This window comes from Xyrauchen texanus, chromosome 17 (genome assembly GCF_025860055.1).
Source record: "Xyrauchen texanus isolate HMW12.3.18 chromosome 17, RBS_HiC_50CHRs, whole genome shotgun sequence".
In the NCBI taxonomy this organism is placed as follows: Eukaryota; Metazoa; Chordata; class Actinopteri; order Cypriniformes; family Catostomidae; genus Xyrauchen; species Xyrauchen texanus.
This window is the reverse complement of record NC_068292.1, coordinates 19,225,103-19,243,380: the sequence shown is the minus strand read 5'-3', so window position 1 is coordinate 19,243,380 and position 18,278 is coordinate 19,225,103. Positions and strand designations below refer to the sequence as shown.

General features: G+C 38.8%; 1 protein-coding gene across 1 annotated transcript in view; it reads right to left on the bottom strand.

Annotated features, from left to right (window-relative positions):
• Nucleotides 1-18,278, bottom strand: part of LOC127657571 (ankyrin repeat and IBR domain-containing protein 1-like) — a 47,036-nt gene that overhangs the window by 28,576 nt on the left and 182 nt on the right. Inside the window, 4 exon segments of the mRNA XM_052146428.1 lie at nucleotides 5,916-6,033; nucleotides 6,192-6,374; nucleotides 7,658-7,958; nucleotides 8,140-8,404. Coding sequence (XP_052002388.1) covers nucleotides 5,916-6,033; nucleotides 6,192-6,374; nucleotides 7,658-7,958; nucleotides 8,140-8,327 — 790 coding nt within the window. The 5' untranslated portion in view covers nucleotides 8,328-8,404.

Sequence of the window (18,278 nt, the reverse complement as noted above, 5' to 3'; positions counted from 1 at the left end):
ATGAGGTGCCTGCCATGCCAGGCCAGGCACAATGGGACTCTCTCTCCATCTGCAGAGATGTGCTATTAAGGCTGTGGGTAAAGCCATGGCCACAATGTTTATACAGGTGAGAGCATGATGGCTGAATTTGGCTAATCTTTCTGACAGGAAGAGCGAGCCTATTTTAGATGCACCAGTGGTTTCAGATGGGATTTTTGCTTCAACTCTGACATGGATGTAGAAGTGGTGTGAGGAAAAGAAGAGGGATGATGAAGCTTTGCAGCTCTATCTACCCTGGAAGACACAGACTGCGTCCCCTCCACCACCTCGGCAAACCTTCGCTCAAGTGACGGCTCATCCACCTCCTAGCTACCACATTCCGAAGCAGCAGCGGGTTAGAGTGGAGTTCCAGAGCAAAAGAATGCTTGGCCCAGGAAGAACTATCCGCCTGCTCCAGCTCAGATGGAGCAGACAGCTCCTCATCACAATCAGGGAGCGAGGATGAAAGAGAAGGCACCCTGATGGTTCTTTCCAGTGGATATGGTATGCTTGGAGTTCCCAATTGTTCTATGTGGCAAATAGAGCCCAGCCGGGCAAGGGGATGCAGAGCAGAGAAGAGGACTGGTGCACACCCACCCACTAGTCACAAGCACTTTACACTCTCAAAATTCAATAAAGTTTTCACTGTACCCCCCAAAAATGTCTCACTATGAGGTGTTGAGCCACTTAAACTCTGTCCGAGTGCTAAGTGTTCACACATGAGCAGCGCAGAGCTCAGACTCAATCATGCCTCAGCCACAAAATGGTGACAGAGTGCTGCATATAAGCAATTGACGAGCATGTACAAAGTCCCACTGGGTATTGAGGACAATACAGTTCAGGTACAGACTGCAATTTACTGCTCGACCCCCACAATCTAAGGGACAATTCACTCTCGGGTTTGGGGGACATCAGTTCATGTCCTTCAAGAGAAAATTTCCTCCTTGCTGAACAAGAAAGCAATGAGTGGTTCCACCCGAACAAAGCCAGAGCGGCTTTTATTCAAGGTATTACCTCATTCCAAAGAAAGGAACTTTGGCTCTCCGTCCAATATTAGGTCTGCGAGCACTGAACAATTATTTAAGAAAGAACAAATTCAAAATGCTCACTCATTCAACACTCCTGAAATTGGTCCGTCCAAGCAATTTGTTCATGTCCATCGATCTGAAGGACACATATATTCACATAAACATATACCAACCCCACAAAAACTTCTGGAGGTTTGCGTTTCAGGGCGTAAAGTACGAATATTTAGTTCTACCAGATGACCTGTCTCTCAGCCTGAGGGTCTTTGTATTAAAGTTTACTCAATATCTGCCAGAGTTTCGGATGGGAAACAGTGTTTCCTTTCGAACATGCCTCAGACTTTTGCGGTTAATGGCCTCAGCTCTGATAGTTATTCCACTAGGCCGATTATTCATGAGAGAGTTTCAATGCTGGGTAGCCTCTCTGAGACTGGACCCATTATGTCACTCTCGGAAGATAGTGAGGGTTACATCGGTATCAGTGCTGGCATTGGAAACACCCATCCTTTTTGATTCAAGGGGTCCCCATAGTCAGGCCAGAAAAGTCATTACTATGGACACTTCACTGTCTGGTTGGGGGGGGGGGGCAATCATGAGGGCAGGACAATAAATGATAAAGAGACGGGGTCGTCATATACACTACAGTGGTAGTGTATATAAATCACCAGGGAGGTCTAAGGTCACTCCTTCTGCACACATAGGCATGCAAACCGATTCTGTGGAGCAATGCCCACTTCCTATCACTGAGAGCGATGCACATACAGGGTATTATGAATCAGGGTGCGGATTTGATTTTCAAGGGGCAATCCTCTTTACGGGGAGTGGAGACTGAACAGAGAAGTGAATGAGCAGATTTGAAACCGGTTCGGCAGTGCGACAGTGGATCTGTTCGCGTCTCAAGAGAATGCCCAGTGCCCTCTGTTCTTTTCTCTTAAGGATCAGAATGCATCGTTGGGAATAGATGCGCTGGCACATGAACGGCCTCGCATTCTCCTTTATGTGTTCCCACTGAAAGCGTTGATATCTCCAAACCTCTCCAGACTGAGAGGGAGGGGATTGAGAATGATATTAATAGCTCCATGCTGGCCGGGGAAATACTGGCTGGCGGAGATCATACATATGCTATACGAACAGCCGTGGCCTCTTCCGTTGTGAAGAGACCTGGTATCGCAGGAACGGGGGAGATTTTTCATCCTCATCCGTAGCGCCTGAAATTGTGGGCCTGTCCCGTGAGTGGTTAAATTTCAACACAACTGGGTTGCCCCATAATGTTATTAGGACTATACAGAATGCTAGAGCATCGTCTACTAGATCTTTGTATGGGTTTAAATGGAGCGTTGGTGCACAGATAAACACAATATTCCATATCAGTGCTCAGTTACTGTTATACTGTCATATCAAGTACAAGATTTGATGGATATGGGCAAAGCCTTCTCAAAAGTGTTTCTGGCTGCTATATCAGCATGTCACAAAGGCTTTTATGGAAATACAGCAGGGCAGCATCCTTTAGGGTGCCACTTTATGAAGGGTGCACATCACGCTCTCCCAGTTTCTAAACTGCTTTCTCCCTTATGGGATTTAGCAATGGTGCTTGATGCTATTTCAGGGCCTCCATTTGAGCCTATGCACCAGGTTGATTTTAAGATATTGTCATTCAAGACGGCAATACTTTTAGCACTGGCTTCAGCTAAATGAGTCATTGAGATACATGCACTTTCTGTACATTCTGCATGTATGCAATTTATGCCAAGGGATGCAGGGGTTTTATTACGAACAAATCCTGCATTCATGCCCAAATGTATCCAATCTTTTGTTCCTCTTGAACTTAAGGCTTTTTGTCCACCACCCTTTGCTTTATCAGAGCATCAAAAGTTGAATGCATTATGCCTAGTATGTGCTCTACACATTTACACAGAGAAAACTGGAGGATTCAGGAAGAGCGATCAGCTGTTTGTTTCCTGGTCGAAACGCGCAAGGGAAAACCGATCACCAAACAGCGCTTATCGCACTGGAAAGCTAAGGCCATGTAAGGGTCTTAATACCCCAACTGAGTTGCGTGCACATTCTAAAAGGGGAATTTCTACATCATGAGCTCTCTTTAAAGGGGTTATGATACAAGTTATTTGTGAGGTGGCGAGATGGTCTTCACTGCACACATTTGCAAGGTTTTATAATTTAGATGTTACAGCATAGACTTTAGCACATGCTGTACTGAGCATTGGCTCTTGAGTCCGCCAGGACTCTCCAGCCCTGGATAATTATATGGTTGGCAGAGGGATTCGAAATAGGTTGTCTGGCAATACAGGAGTTAAGATATCCCATAGTGAGACACCGAAACATCTGCTTGAAAGAGAACTATAGGTTACTTGCGTTTTTAGTTGCATATTTCCGGTTCTCTGATAGCATTAAGTGAGGTGTCACACCAGATCACCCTCCTTGCTGTGTGAAGCGAGGAAGAGGTGTGCTTGTTTTGAATGATGTGATGATGCTGGGTCACCCCTTTTGTATTGGGAATAGCCTCCTCCTCCTGACACAAGTGTCAATTCTGCCAGCCAATGGACTGGCGTAATGTAATGGGGCTTCTAGTAATACGCAGAAGGGTGTATCCCATAGTGAGACACCTCACTTAATGCTATCAGAGAACCGGGGTTACAAAAACCACGTATTTATTTAGGGGCTGCTCACATAGGATGTTATTTGACCGCTGCATTGCATCTCACTGTTTTTCAGCATCTCAAGCCACAAGCACAAGCAATGCATTTTTAGGACAACATCGCTGCATCCGAATATCCATACTTGCCTACTATAAATTGTATGTCAAAAACAGTATGCCAATGGATTAGTATAACCAAATCCTCAGTATTCATGAGCAGTGCAGATCGGCTGGACACATTACAATCCCATAATCCCTCGGGAGCTGAGGATATGCCACGTTCAAAACACTGGATTTAAAAGGATGTCGGTGAACTGCGAGTCGGACGGCTCATTTCAACTTTATACAAAACTAAGAAACTTAAATAGCACTTGTTTTACAAAACTAGAGCAGATTATTTTAGCGGTTGTTGTTACGTAATTTGTCATCATATATCATCGGTATATCTACATCCCCGGATGAAGTAATTTCGAAATCTGTTCATACTTGCATATACACCTAAAGAACATACTGTTTTACTGGCCGAGAAGTGTGTCCATCATCAAATACTGTACATACTGTGACAGTTGACACATGACGTGTCAAGTTAAAGGTTTAACGTTTTAAAGCTCGTCTCGAGACCCCTCCGTTGTATTCCATCTTGCTGTTTTTTAATAAAAAAACGTATCCTATGTGACCAGATTTTACTCCACAATCAGTACGGGAAACGTTTTTGCAACACAAAAGTATGCAAATTGCATTTGGGCCTACCGGCTGGGTAATGGGGTGACTCTCAAAATACCAGTCAAGAAAATGTCCTAGGCTTATTTTACTCCAAAATGTAAAGAAACAAATAAGAAATTACATTTTGTATAAAGAAAATAAAGCCTATTTTAGGGCCATTAAGATTCGTTAAATTGTGACATTTTTTCATGGCCTTACAAACATTTAACCCCCCAATTCTCATTACCTAAATGCAAAATTTTCTCATTTCGCAACATGATAAAATGCTATACTATTAAAACTGTAAAGTATTTATACATCATAGTAGTACTCCCTTGGTATTGCCTTTCATTTTCACTCATTTTACTTTAAAGAATCATTGTACAACAGCATCTTTTTTTTTTACAGTACATACAGAATGAGAATCATCATTGAAAAAAATGGGAATATGTGGAATAATTAATGCTTCTCAACAACTTCTCTGGTGATGTAATGTGGAATAATGAAGGCCTCTTTTAAACTTCTTTTGTTGGGGGTAGCTGCAGCTGCTCCCTGTTCTAAAGATGTTCTAAGGAATGTGTTTTTTTTGTCTCTACTCTCACGTTTCCCATGTACCTCAAATGTATGTCACCCCCATATAAGGTAAAGAACTATTTCATTGGTGGGGGTCCAGTGGAATGTGGTTTTTCTGGACCATATAATAGAATGCTGAAACAATAAACGTTGAAGAGGGATTTGATACCATTGAATCTCTGTGTAATTTCTTTCTTCCCTCAGCTGAGCCGTATCGAGACGGGGATTGCAGATCAACAAATAAATTAAATATATTGGATGACAAAATTATCTAACAGAATAGTAAAAGTAAAATGACCAGACGTGTTACAGTAATAAGGAATTGAGGGGTAAAATGAGCTGAAGTGTCCTGAAAAATAAGGTCACAATGCAAGAAATCTTTTCTGTGAGAAACAAAATATTTAAGTAATTTTATACTCTAAATCTCCACTTTCACTTTACTTTTCAGGTGTGAAAGTGAAACTAAACAGGTGCCACACGTGACTTTCAGATGCAAAAGTGAAAGTGAAGATTTAGAGTAAAAAAGGCCTTGTATCTGTTTCACACCCACAGCTATTATATCACTTCTGAAGATATGGATTTAAACACTGGAGATTACATTTGTGTTTCCTTTATGTGATTTTTGGAGCTACAAAGTTTGATCACCATGCACTTGCATTGTATGGACCTACAGAGCTGAAATATTCATCCAAAAATCTTTGTTTGTGTTCTGCAGAAGAAAGAAAATTCATACACATCTGGAATGGCATGAGGGTGATTAAATGATGGGAGAGTTTTCATTTTTGGGTGAATTCCTTTAATTGTCCTAAATGTAGGTTTTGTTATATTTACGCATCATTTATTATTATTCTTTGTTGATTTGGGATTAACCAATTGACCAGGAACTTTTTGACAAGTTTTGTGAGAATCACCCAATGGCAGTCATGAGCGTGACACAAGAGTACCATGAGCGCGGAGAAGAGCCTCTGCGGTGAAGAGAGGAGCTTGCAGCATGTCTGCCGTCTCCACTATCAACATGTCCTTCAGTCTCCTGAGGTCCTGCACTTGCAAACCTTCATAAAACTGAAACACACATAGAGCCATGCATCATATGCACTAAACATTTATATTTTTACTAGTCTAAACAAATTCAGGATAATATCTGTAGCATCTGTACACCAGGCCCTGAGGTCAATTCCCTGATGTCGCAAGAAATTCCACAGTTTGTTTGGAGAGCTCACCTCCCTGCGGTCTAAAGCAGCATACTCTGCCTCGATATCCTCAGCGTGGGGGTCGGTGGAGAAGACCATCTGAGACTCCAGACTGAGTGCAAGCTCATTATGGTGCTGCCTCTCCGAACAGTCACATGGGGTCTCCTTGTATTCATTCTCAGCAAATAGGTCTGCACCACGCTTCACCAAAAACTGCAGAAGCATTCAGACAAGAGTACAATGTTGTTAATATACACAAAAAGATCAATCAACTAAATAATGGAAACACTTACTTTTCATGAAATAGGCAGCATTATCTTGATGTGGAATGGAAACTATAAAGGATGAAAACCATGAAGAATTTTGTGCTAACATCACTGATGGTTCAGTCACTGACTTTGTGTGGTGTAGTTCAGGTTTTAAAGTTTCAGAACTATAAAATAAAACAGGTTTATCAACTAAAGGAAGGGACATTAAAGGGATATTTTACCCCAAAATTTAAATTCTCTCATCATTAACTCACCCTCATGCCATCCCATATGTGAATTACTTTCTTTCTTCTGCAGAACCCAAACAAAGATTTTTAGAAGAATATTTCAGCTCTGTAGGTCCTCACAATGCAAAAAGCACAGAGGCAGTATAAAAGTAATCCATAAAACTCCAGTGGTTAAATCCATGTCTACAGAAGCAATCTGATTGGTGTGGGTGAGAAACAGATACAAATGCAAGTCTTTTTTTCCCCAATAAATTCTACTCCCTACCAGGTGGCGATATGCATGAAGAATGTGAATCGCCAAAAACAAAAGAAGAATGTGAATGTGACAGTGGAGATTTAGGACTAAGGTCTAAATATTGACCTGTTTCTCAACTTCACCTATCATATTGCTTCTGAAGATATGGATTTAACCCCTGGAGTCGTAAGCATTACTTTTATGATGCCTTTATGTGCTTTTGGCGCTTCAAAATGTTGGTTATCGTGCACATGCATTGTGAGGGCCAAGAGAGCTTAAATATTCATCTAAATACCTTTGATTGTGTTCAGCAGAAGAAAGACACACATCCGGGATGGCATGAGGGAGAGTAAATGATGAAACCATTTTCATTTTTGAGTGAACTATTCCTTTAAAGCACATGCTTCAATCAAACTCTACATAATTTTTTCACAAATCCATCTTTCACTTGATAGAAGCTGGCCAGATTAGACAAATCCCAACATGGACAGTTTGCTTAAACTGCCATCATCCTCGAAAACCATGAATAAGTAAAATACATGAAATGTAGTTCATGGTAATATTAACATATATTTATGCTTGATTTAAAAAAAGCATTTTGTTTACTTTTGTACGATAACAATTTTTGTACTGTATTTATTCACCACTTGATGTCCAATGTAACTTCTGAGTCCTGAAGCAAAACCAGTTGAGAACCAATTTTGTCCATTTTTGTTCTGAACAAAAAAACGACATCTATAATGAAATAAGCACATAAGCTTGTACCTCCACACATGTCTTCATCCCTGAGGCAGCAGCGTAGTGCAGTGGGGTGTTCTTCTTGTTATCAGTGGCACTGATGTCTGCGCTCTCATATTCACCACGATCCAGTTTGGCGCCAGTCCATTTTAAGATCATCTGGAGGCACTCAGCCCGTCTGCGCTCATCTTCATAGCGCCAGGCCAGACGCGGCTGCAGTGCCCCTTCTGATAGCAGGATATGCGGCCCCATGCACAAAACGTGCAGTGCAGTCTCATTATGCACATTTCGTTTGTTGGGGTTCCCATCTTTGCTGAAGAGGAAGGACCTGCACAAGAGAAAAGCATTACATTCTCAACTTTACACATATACAGGGAAAAGGTAAAAAAAAAAAAATTAATAATTAAATATTTACTATGATCTTAGCAGTTTTTAATGCAGTATATCCATAAGTAATATAAATTAGAGATAAACAGAGACTAAATATCAGTGGAGAAACCATGTTTTACCTGAGTATACGTGTCATGGCATGTCTGGCAGCATAATGGAGCGGGGTGTTGTGTTGGTAAGGTTCCCCATATGAGGTGTTGGGGTCTAGAGACTCTTTGAACTGAGGGTTTCCCTCATAGAGCTGATAGGCCAGAACCTCGTCTCCACTGATCAGTGCCTTGCGGAACTTGGTGGCTGAGTTCCCCATCTCTCGGTTCCCAGCACTCCCAACTGATCAGACCTCTTCAGCCTGTGGGCTCGTGGATAACCAACATGGTGGACTTCCTAGGAACATCAATAAAGCAAAGAATGTGTCCACTGTGTAGAAAACTTAATCAGATGCTTGTGCATTACAGTCATCATCGGAAAAATGTACCTCCACCACAGAGCAAAGTGTTATGCAAAACACCATCTAAAGCAAGAGAAATCCTACTTTAAATTCTCTTAAAAGGGATAGCTTGAATTATTTGAGTTGAAATTATTGTCATTATTTGCTCACCACCACATTGTTCCAAAATTGTATAATGTCATGAGAATTTGAACTCTGAGAATTTTTCATGCAACTCTTTTCCATACAACGATAGGGCTGGGTAAAAATACAGATTTTCGGATGCATCATGATCTTCATTTGAACAATCACAATATTGAATCATAAATCCTGAGACCAATCTTTTAATCTGTGCTAGAGATGTTTCGTTCATGAAAGAAACTTCTAAGTAAACGAATCGTTCTCACTCACCTCCACACACCGATATTTCTCAATCACTGTGTTCTCTGGTTTGATGCTTTTCATGCCTGTAAATTATAGCATGAGCCAACCACATTGGAGAGCAGGCTGTGAAGGAGCATATCATTGGTTTGACCAGCTTAATGAATACACCCCTTCACACTGAACTAGTCAAGTGTGTCATTTGAGTCTGAATGAAATGAGACATCTTGTTCATGAAGGGTACACTCGCTCGAGAACTAAATTAATGATTCAGTCATCTCGTTCATGAACGTGAACTTAGATCTCACTTACACTACCGGTAAAACTTTTTGAAACACTTACTCTTTATTATATATTTATATATTTTTTTTTTTCTTCACATTTTAGAATAATAGTAAAGTCATCAAAACTATGGAATAACATAAATGGAACTATGGTAATTATGTTGTGACTAAACAAAATCCAAAATAAATAAAAACTGTGTTATATTTTAATCTTATATCTTCAAAGTTGTCACACTTTGCCTAGAATTTGCAGAAATGCACTTCTGACATTTTCTCAAACAACTTCTTGAGGTATCACCCTGGTATGCTTTTTAAACAGAACTGAAGGAGTTCCCATCTATGTTGGTCACTTATTGGCTACTTTTCTTTATTATTTGTTCCAAGTCATCAATTTAAAAAAATATATAAAATTTTAGTTTTATTATCAAATAAATTAATATGGTGGTACAATTATATTTTTGTCTCCAAAAATTATTTCAAACATTTAAGCTACGCCTTCAGATCAAAAGATTTTTAGGATCATGAGAAACATTTCAAAACTTTTGACCGGAATTTTGAATGGAATTGTACTTTGGTGCACAGTGTATTATAAGCAAGATATTACGGTAGGCTTTTCTTGAACTTTTATCATGTCTTTATAAAGTTCAGCATTAGACAAAATATAGGAAAAATAAGACCTGCCATTTGTGGTGAAAACAGATATGTGGCTTAAACTCATCTGTAGACATGCAAATTCCATTTGTGTTGCTTTGTCCTGCTTTTAAAGACTGCCTTTAACACGAGCCAATAGCATTCGATAGTGCGCTGTGAAGGAGCATATAATTGGTTTGACCAATAGAAACAATACACCCCTTCACTGAACCAGTTGGTCATGTTGTTCATGAACAAACTGAATGTACTTGTACACTAATTTGCAAACTAATTGAATTAATCAGTCATCTCATTCATAAATGAGGATCTGCTGACTGGCAGAACGAGTGGAGGAGGAGCTGTATCATCTCGTTCAACAAGAAAAGGGGCCGGACGAATTATGAATAAAAGTGAGTGATGACCACACATTACAATGACATATAGACATTATTAAAAGTCAAGTAATTATTATTTGTATAGCACCTTTCACAACAGACATCGTTTCAAACAGCTTTACAGAAAATCATGCATTAACAGAAAATTAAACTGTAATATCCATAAAGTCTTAAGAGTCATCATTGTGTAGTTTGATTAAATATGATTATGAAGGGTGTATAAAAATAAGTAATTAAATAATAGTTGTACTTAGAAACTCAGTGATCAAGCCAAAAGCGACTGTGGCAAAAAACACAAAACTCCATAAGATGTTGGTTTATAAAGAAAAATAACCTTGGAGAAACCAGGCTCATTGTGGGGGCCAGTTCCCCTTTGGCTAACAGCATGAATATAATGCAAATATTACTTACTTATGTGCAGTGCAAGTCATGGTTTAAAATTATTAAACCTTATTAAGTATTACGGGCCAGTGTTTAAACAAAGATTTTTAAAAACTGTAAGATTAATGACTTATATCTTTGAAGTTCATCCTTAAGTGCAGAAGTTCATATAGTTGCATTGTCCTTTGTTAGTTGGCATAAAAAGGCTTTTGATGCCAATTTATTGATAGTCTATGTATTCAATTTTAAGAGTGTAGTCCATCATTAGACCAAGGTGATTCAGACTGAGATTAGTGAGGTGCTTCGCAGTTCAACCGACTGGTAATTTTGGTGAGGTCTATACTAAGTCCAAGGTTCAGGCAATAGCATATGAAGTATCCCATGTCTTATGGTTTGAGTTGGCATCAGATTGTCCTCTGAAGTAAAAACATTGAAGTGATGTCTGGCTAGCACCGGCTGCATTTTGTCATCATCACTCAGAGACACATAGTAGTGGAGTCCAATACCAAGCAGGAATGGAGCTGGATCCGGACGGTTCTGATGACCTCGGGATAGTGGTCCCAAGGTTGAGTCATGGAAACAAATAGAATAATATCAGCGTAGATGCCATTAAATTTTTAACAGAGATATAGATCATGATCCATGTTTCAGATTCCGGTAGACCTAACTAAAGCAGCCTAATTGTGTGGTGAAGAATAAATTAGGTGTATGCCTGGTTAAAAAGATGAGGCTTTAGTCTAGACTTAAACTCAGTGAGTGTGTCTGTGATCCTGAACAGTGTTAGGGAGACTAAACTATTCCCTAGTTTAGGAGCCAAATAGGAAAAGGATCTACCTCATTTTGTGGATTTTGATATTCTAGGAACTATTAACAGGCCAGAGTTTTGTGATCATAATGAACGTGAAATGGAATATAGCATGGTAGAAGGTCACTTAAGTACTGTGGAGATAGACCATTCAAAGGTTTGTGTGTAGCTAACAGAATTTTAATTAATAGGAAATATAAGGTAGCCAATTTTAGGTAGCCAATGTAACGACTATAAATTTACGAAAAAATTATGCTAAATTATATTTTAGTGGCTTTAGTTTTTAGTGGTTTTTGGTCCAATAACTAGTACCTCTGTTTTGTCAGAATTGAGTAGAAGGAAATTTCTGACCATCCGATCAATATTTCATTGATACTCTCTAATAATTTGGAGAATTGTGAAATTTAATTGTTTCAAAGTAATATAAAGTTGGGTATCGTCGGCATAACATTGGAAAATTATTCCATGATTCCTGATAATATCTCCCAAGGGAAGCATATATAAGAAGAACAGCAGAGGACCTAAAACTGATCCCTGTGGCACTCCATCCTTAACTTTTGTTTGATTTGACAGTTCCTCCTTTACATAGACAAAGTGGTAGAAATCTGCTAAACAGGACCTAAACCATACTAATGTAAATCCACAAATGCCAACATAATTCTCTAGCCTATTCAAGAGAATGTCGTGATCTATCATGTCTAGATCTAAAAGCACTAGAAGAGAAATGCAGCCAGCTTATCAGATGATAAGAGCAAGTCATTTGTAACTCTGATAAGTGAAGTGAAAGTATGTGCGATTAAAGATTACAAATGTAAGATAATTGTTTAAAAATGACTAGACCCACATTCCGCAAGCGGCTTGTGCCAACCACAGTAGAGTTTTCTGTGATGACGAGGTCCAGTCAGAGAGAGAAAGGTGAACAATGGAAAAAAGTATTGGTATAGGCGACATCGCATTTTATTTTAAGCAAAAAAGAGACTAGGTGAAAGAGGAATTTGGCGAGGGGAATTCGCAAGGTTCAACTAATGAAGTCTCTTCAAAAGGTTTACCTGAGACGGCTAACGTTAGGGATGCTGAGAACAACATTAGTGGAGCTACCGTGACCCCAGCTGTCACTTCAACGTCCACTGTAGCTGGTGAAGGGAGAACATATAGATTCAATGCAAATTGGCTAAAACTTTACCATGGCTAGAGTTCGAAAACAACATCATGTTCTGCAAAAATTGAAGAGGGCAGAAACAGGTGGGCAACTCGTCCTTCGTGTCAGGAGACCCGCATTTGAAATAGTGATGGGTCGTTTGCGAACGAGTCGGCTCTTGTAGGTGAACGTTGTGAGCCGGCCCGCATATCAGAATCCATTTTTACAATTATTTAAAAAAAAAATAAGATATGAATAATCAAAAGATTTAAAAATAACAAAATAAAATAAAATAATATAGGCCTAAATGCTCAAGCGCACACATTAGTTCGGACTGTTCACTCATACTAAAAGCCTCACCTGTTGTTTCTGTCAATCAGACATGCCGTGTCAACCAATGAACCAAAAATGCGTGAGGGAGGGCGGAGCCAACTTATGTCGTACAGATTGTATTTGAATTGTTACAGTTATATGCACTTTGTTTATATACATTGAAAAGTTATACTTTAAATGCGCACGTGAAATAGCATCCTTCTTTTTTACATTTATTTCAATTTGAGGGATGCTGCAGTTTTCCAAATTAATTATTTTTCTTTGATATGGTGCATTATTCTATTATCAGTACCGCCGCTACCAACATGCACACTATGCAGTTTGCATAGGGCATCAACTACCTAGGAGGGCACCATCTTACCCTAGGATGGCACCAGAAAGTCCACCGGCTGCCCTTACTCGCTTGCTATACGTTATTCAAGGACCCGAAAGCAGTTGCGAAACACAGACAATCGCTTCACGCTCATATCACATGTAGGGCATCAATTTGGCCAGCGGTGGCCCTGTCTATTATGCTGTTCAGATTGTATTGGTTTTGAATGGTTAGATTTATATGCACTTTGTTTATATACAATAAGTTATACTTTAAATGCCAATGTTTAATAGCATTATTTTTCATAACAAATCAATGCATTTTTAAATATATTGTGGTTAAGGTAGTGTAATTACATTTAATAATTTAATTAGAATTGTTTTAACACCAATTATGAAAAGAGCCGGAATGCCCATCGCTAATCTGAAAAGAGATAGTGTAGCGAAACATAACATCTCACGGCGGCATATCCAGTGCTCTGGATGAGAGAGGAGAAACCATCAAGCTTGGTGTCAGCAGCCTTGAGAAGGCAAGTGCTGCAGTCTGAGGAAGAGAAGATGAAGCAGCTGAAAATAAAGATAAACATTGCATACTTAATTGTGAAAGAAGAAGAACCTTTCGTCAAATTTGGGCTGCTTATCAGACTCCACCGCAAAAACAGAGTTGACATTAATCCCACATACGACAATGTGCGGAGATGATCTGTCAAATTGCTGACATAATGAGAGATCGCTGGCTGACCTCCAAGTATGCCAGATGGTCAACATACAAAAGCAGCTGGACAACTGATATCCTTTGATTCTAGTAGGCATGGGTCAATGTGTGATTTGGGTGGTATGTGCTGTTCCACAAATGTGTGTCCCTTAGTACACGCACACACACTCATACATGCAGTATAAATATGTATGTAATAAATTGTTTGTTAATAAACTCTGCATTACATTTTCACTGTGCTCCTAAATTTTTTCATTTAGGAGGACATGTACTCCTTGGGAAAAATGTTAGCGTAGAGCTCTGATGTGGCTTAAATCATGACTGAAATTGTTGATATATACTATTTCTGTAGAAATGAACATAATTGGGAGGACACAACAGGAGATTTGAAATCGGTCTATAATTAGCCAATTCTCCAGGATGAAGTTGTGGCTTCTTAATAAGCAGTTTGATAACTGCCATTTTAAAGTTTCTTGGGACATATCCTAAGGACAGCAATGAGTTAATAAAATTAAGAAGAGGTTCTGAGATTATAGGGAAGGGTTAGGGTTAGGGTTAGCCCTAACTCAGTTAGTCAAATACAATCAATATTAAGACTATGAGCCAAATTACTAGAGAGGAGAATGGCACTTTCCCTGGAGGGATGCAGTCCATCTCATTTTAGCAGGTTAATTCTCTATAAATCATATGCTATTCTCCAGACTCTACTCAGACATCCAGCCGTTCAGTGACATTAATCTACTATAAACCTTGTCATCACAATGAGCAGGGAGGGGGCCAGAGCATATTATATATGCATATATCAGTGTCTGACATAATTTTGGCAAGTTCACATACCTCTTTAACATTATCTCTAGTGATCTCTGACTGGCGAAGCCGGACATTGTTAGTGCTGACATGAATAACAATTTTAGAAAATCTAAGTTTAGTATTAGCCAGCACTTGTAAATTTGATCTGATGTCAGATGCTCTGGTACCCAAAATGCATTTAACAATAGTGGCTGGAGTCTCTATTTCCATGTTCCTTACAATAGAATCACCAATTATTAGGGCTCTTTCAACATGATTTTTATCATGTGGCATGTATTGCAGGAAGCAATAACATGAGTGGATGCCATGACTTACCGCAATTGTTTGTTGTTGGTTGTTCCTGATAAGGAACAACCAACGGCAAGGTTTTGAGATCAATGTGAATCCCTCACGCAATTGTTTGTTGTTCTTGATAAGTGGTGCTTTGAGATTGATACATTAATCCGTGTAACACAGAGGAGAAAATGGTTGTGTGCTGTAAAATGCACACAGTTGAATCACGATAAGAAAATAATGGGGGGGGGGGGCTGAGGCGTGCTGAAAATGACAGATATTAATGATTAAAAGCTGCAAACAGATAGATAAGTGATGCTTAAAAAAGCTAGCAGGCTACAAACACAGACTCGAGCTTGGTGCCAGCAGCAACAGGAAGAAACTGATAATTATTTTTGATAGTCAAGCTAGTGTTGTGGAACATGATCATGTTTTACAAATGTATGACTTGAAAAAAAAAAAAAAAACCTTACTAATATTATAAGTGAACCTCAAGGAACGTATTATAAATTAATTAAAAATAACATTTGGGGAGTGAGGGAATATTATTTTTTGTTATAATCTTTTTATAACAAAAAATATTTTTTATTTCTAAATGTATAATTTATAAATTGTAATTATTTTCATAACAAAAATGTCATTGTTAAGTTTTATAGGATTTACCAACCATGGTAGTGATAAACCATGCATGCATTGTCATGGCCTTATACTAGGAATACCACTGTTATAAAATTTAAAACATAGTTTTAAAACTATAGTAAATATTCATAAGTGTTATGAATCAAGGAATCGTTTTTTCTTCAGTCTAAAATCTGTTCAAAGCTCTTTGAGTGTAGGAAACAGTAACTTGCTTTGTTTGTCTTCAGAATTTCCCAGAGGAAACTAACTAATCAATTAGAGTCCCAACACTGTTGCACTGTCAGAATATTACGATTTAGCCATATATAAACTAGGTAGGTGTATATAAAATAACTTTTTTTTTAATGTTCCTAATCTGAATCCCATCTGAATCCCAACTAAAAATATATATTTTTTTTTTTTAAGTTTTACTGTTGAATGAGTGACTTGTTTGTCCATAATTTGTCTTGGTGGCACCAGTATGACTGCTCTGAAATGTTAGTCTGGAAACTTTTAAGATACTTTTGGCTGTTTTTGTTATTTTTCAGCTTATAAGCCATGGTCTGGTCACTATGAACTGTCATTCAGAAAAAAAACGGCATGGAGTTTCTTTAAAAGTCACATTTTTTGTTCTACCAAATAATGAATGACATACGGTTTTGAAATAACATGAGGGCAGGTAAATAATGACAGTATTTTCAATTATGAGTGAACTATTCCTTCAAATGTAAAAACTCAAAGTCAAAACCTGCATGAAAAGACCAAAAGTGCCTATTAGGAGTGAATTGTTTCCAATCACAGCCAAACAGCATTAACAAAGCAAAATCACATGTTCAACCACATGAGAGGCCTGACAAGAGCAGATGCTAAACATGTCCCACTTCACATGCCTGCCCTTTAGAAGACTGCAAGAGAGTAACTGCCTCTGATAGCTCATCTGAAACCAGCATGTCTACACAAATCCTTCTCAATTCTTCTCAAGAGAAAAACTTACACTGGTCTTGGATCAGAAGCAAGCAGTTTATTGTTCCAACAAACTGACTCATTCTCCACAGGATCTTGTGTGTGTGTGTGTGTGTGTGTGGGGGGGGGGGTTCAGATTTCCTATAACACTAGGAGCTTCCGGCTCCTTCTGCCAACTGCTGTCTACCTACTGAGAGTAGGTTCTGTCGAGGGGCAGGATACAGCAAGGCAAAAGTTATGGCCCCACAAATGCCATCTGTCAACATGGACACCTGAGGTGTCAGCTGTATTAATATTTTCATTGCCATTATAGGTTATCTCAACAAACAGAGCAACATAAACCAGATTTCTTTGCTATTGAGACAAAGAACAGCAGAAAAAAGTAATCTAGGGCCATGTACAAAAACTGACTTAAGTTTCACTACAGACAGGCAACCTCATGGGAAAAGCACAACTCTACTGGCCCAGTTTCATGGCCAACCTTGTTTGGGTGGGCTTGGATTGGCATATATTGAACGATTAATGTGAACACATCATTATAAACTGTTCCATGGCAAAACTTTCATGAATATAACATAAGAAATAAAACCACACTGTCAATAATTAAAATGAATGTGAAAACAGAAAACCACTCTGTTGTGTTAGGCTTAACACACATCTTTTTATTTTTGTCAAATTAAAAGAGCAGACCATTTTAATGCACCTGTCAAGTGTACCATTACAAAAATATAGGGCAAAAATATGGTTGTGATGAAAAAAAATATGGACAGCGCACCTCCGTCCACCCGCAAGATGCCTAAATCCACCACTGTACCAGTACCGCTGTAGTTGTAGATTCAATCAAAGAGTAAAAGTGTCCAATAACAGGGCAGTTATTGAGATTAAGTGACTTGTTTTCAGCTGGGTATGCATTCTTAAAATGGCAGCCCCCATGAGGGGACCCTCTCTAGGTAGAATAAAACAGTTTTCATAATGTTACTCTTTATCGCTTGTGAGTGTTCATAATTTTATACACATGCTTTACAATTATAATTCATTTCTTTTGAGAGTAAAACTTTTTAATGAAGAAAGAATTAGAGTGCACCTTTAGAGTTTATTTTCCACAGGGCCAGTTCAACAGAAAGAATTGTAGTAACTGGGGTATGTTGGCGCAGAAACTACGGTTACCATGGTCATTTTCGTAAAATATATTAACGTTTAACCTGCCCCGTTTGAGAGTGAAATCATCGGCATGCACGAAGTCAGCTGTTGTGTTGTGCTGCTCCAGATTCTTTGCGCTGTTTATAGCCAAACGTCGATTTCCTAGAAGGGGCCGGGCGATGTGTTTACAGTCTCTTCCATTTACATACACATTATTACATAGATAACAAACTAATATCACGAGAAAATCGCCACTCGTGCCTTGATAATGTCTGTAAAAACAGTATTATTTACACAGACAAAAATAGTCACCGGGGCGTGTTTTTCGGCTGGTAGCTGGCCACTTTTAGCTAAATCGTTTCCCATGTATTCCCATTGCGCAGAAAAGCTGATACTTATAGTTGTAAAATTAATACAAAAGCTTGTTTGAAGTTCTGATCAAGCGCGATATTAATCTCAACTGATTTAGCGTGGTAACTTGTCATTATAAACCCAGATGTCACAATAAAGACATAAATAAAGATGATTTATAGGCAAAACTATAAGAAATAAACTCTATTTAATAGCTGTCAACCGGTCGATTAACTGTTATTAGATGTAAACGTCTTAAAACATTATTGCATCTCGCAATAAACAAGTATTTCCCCGATCTA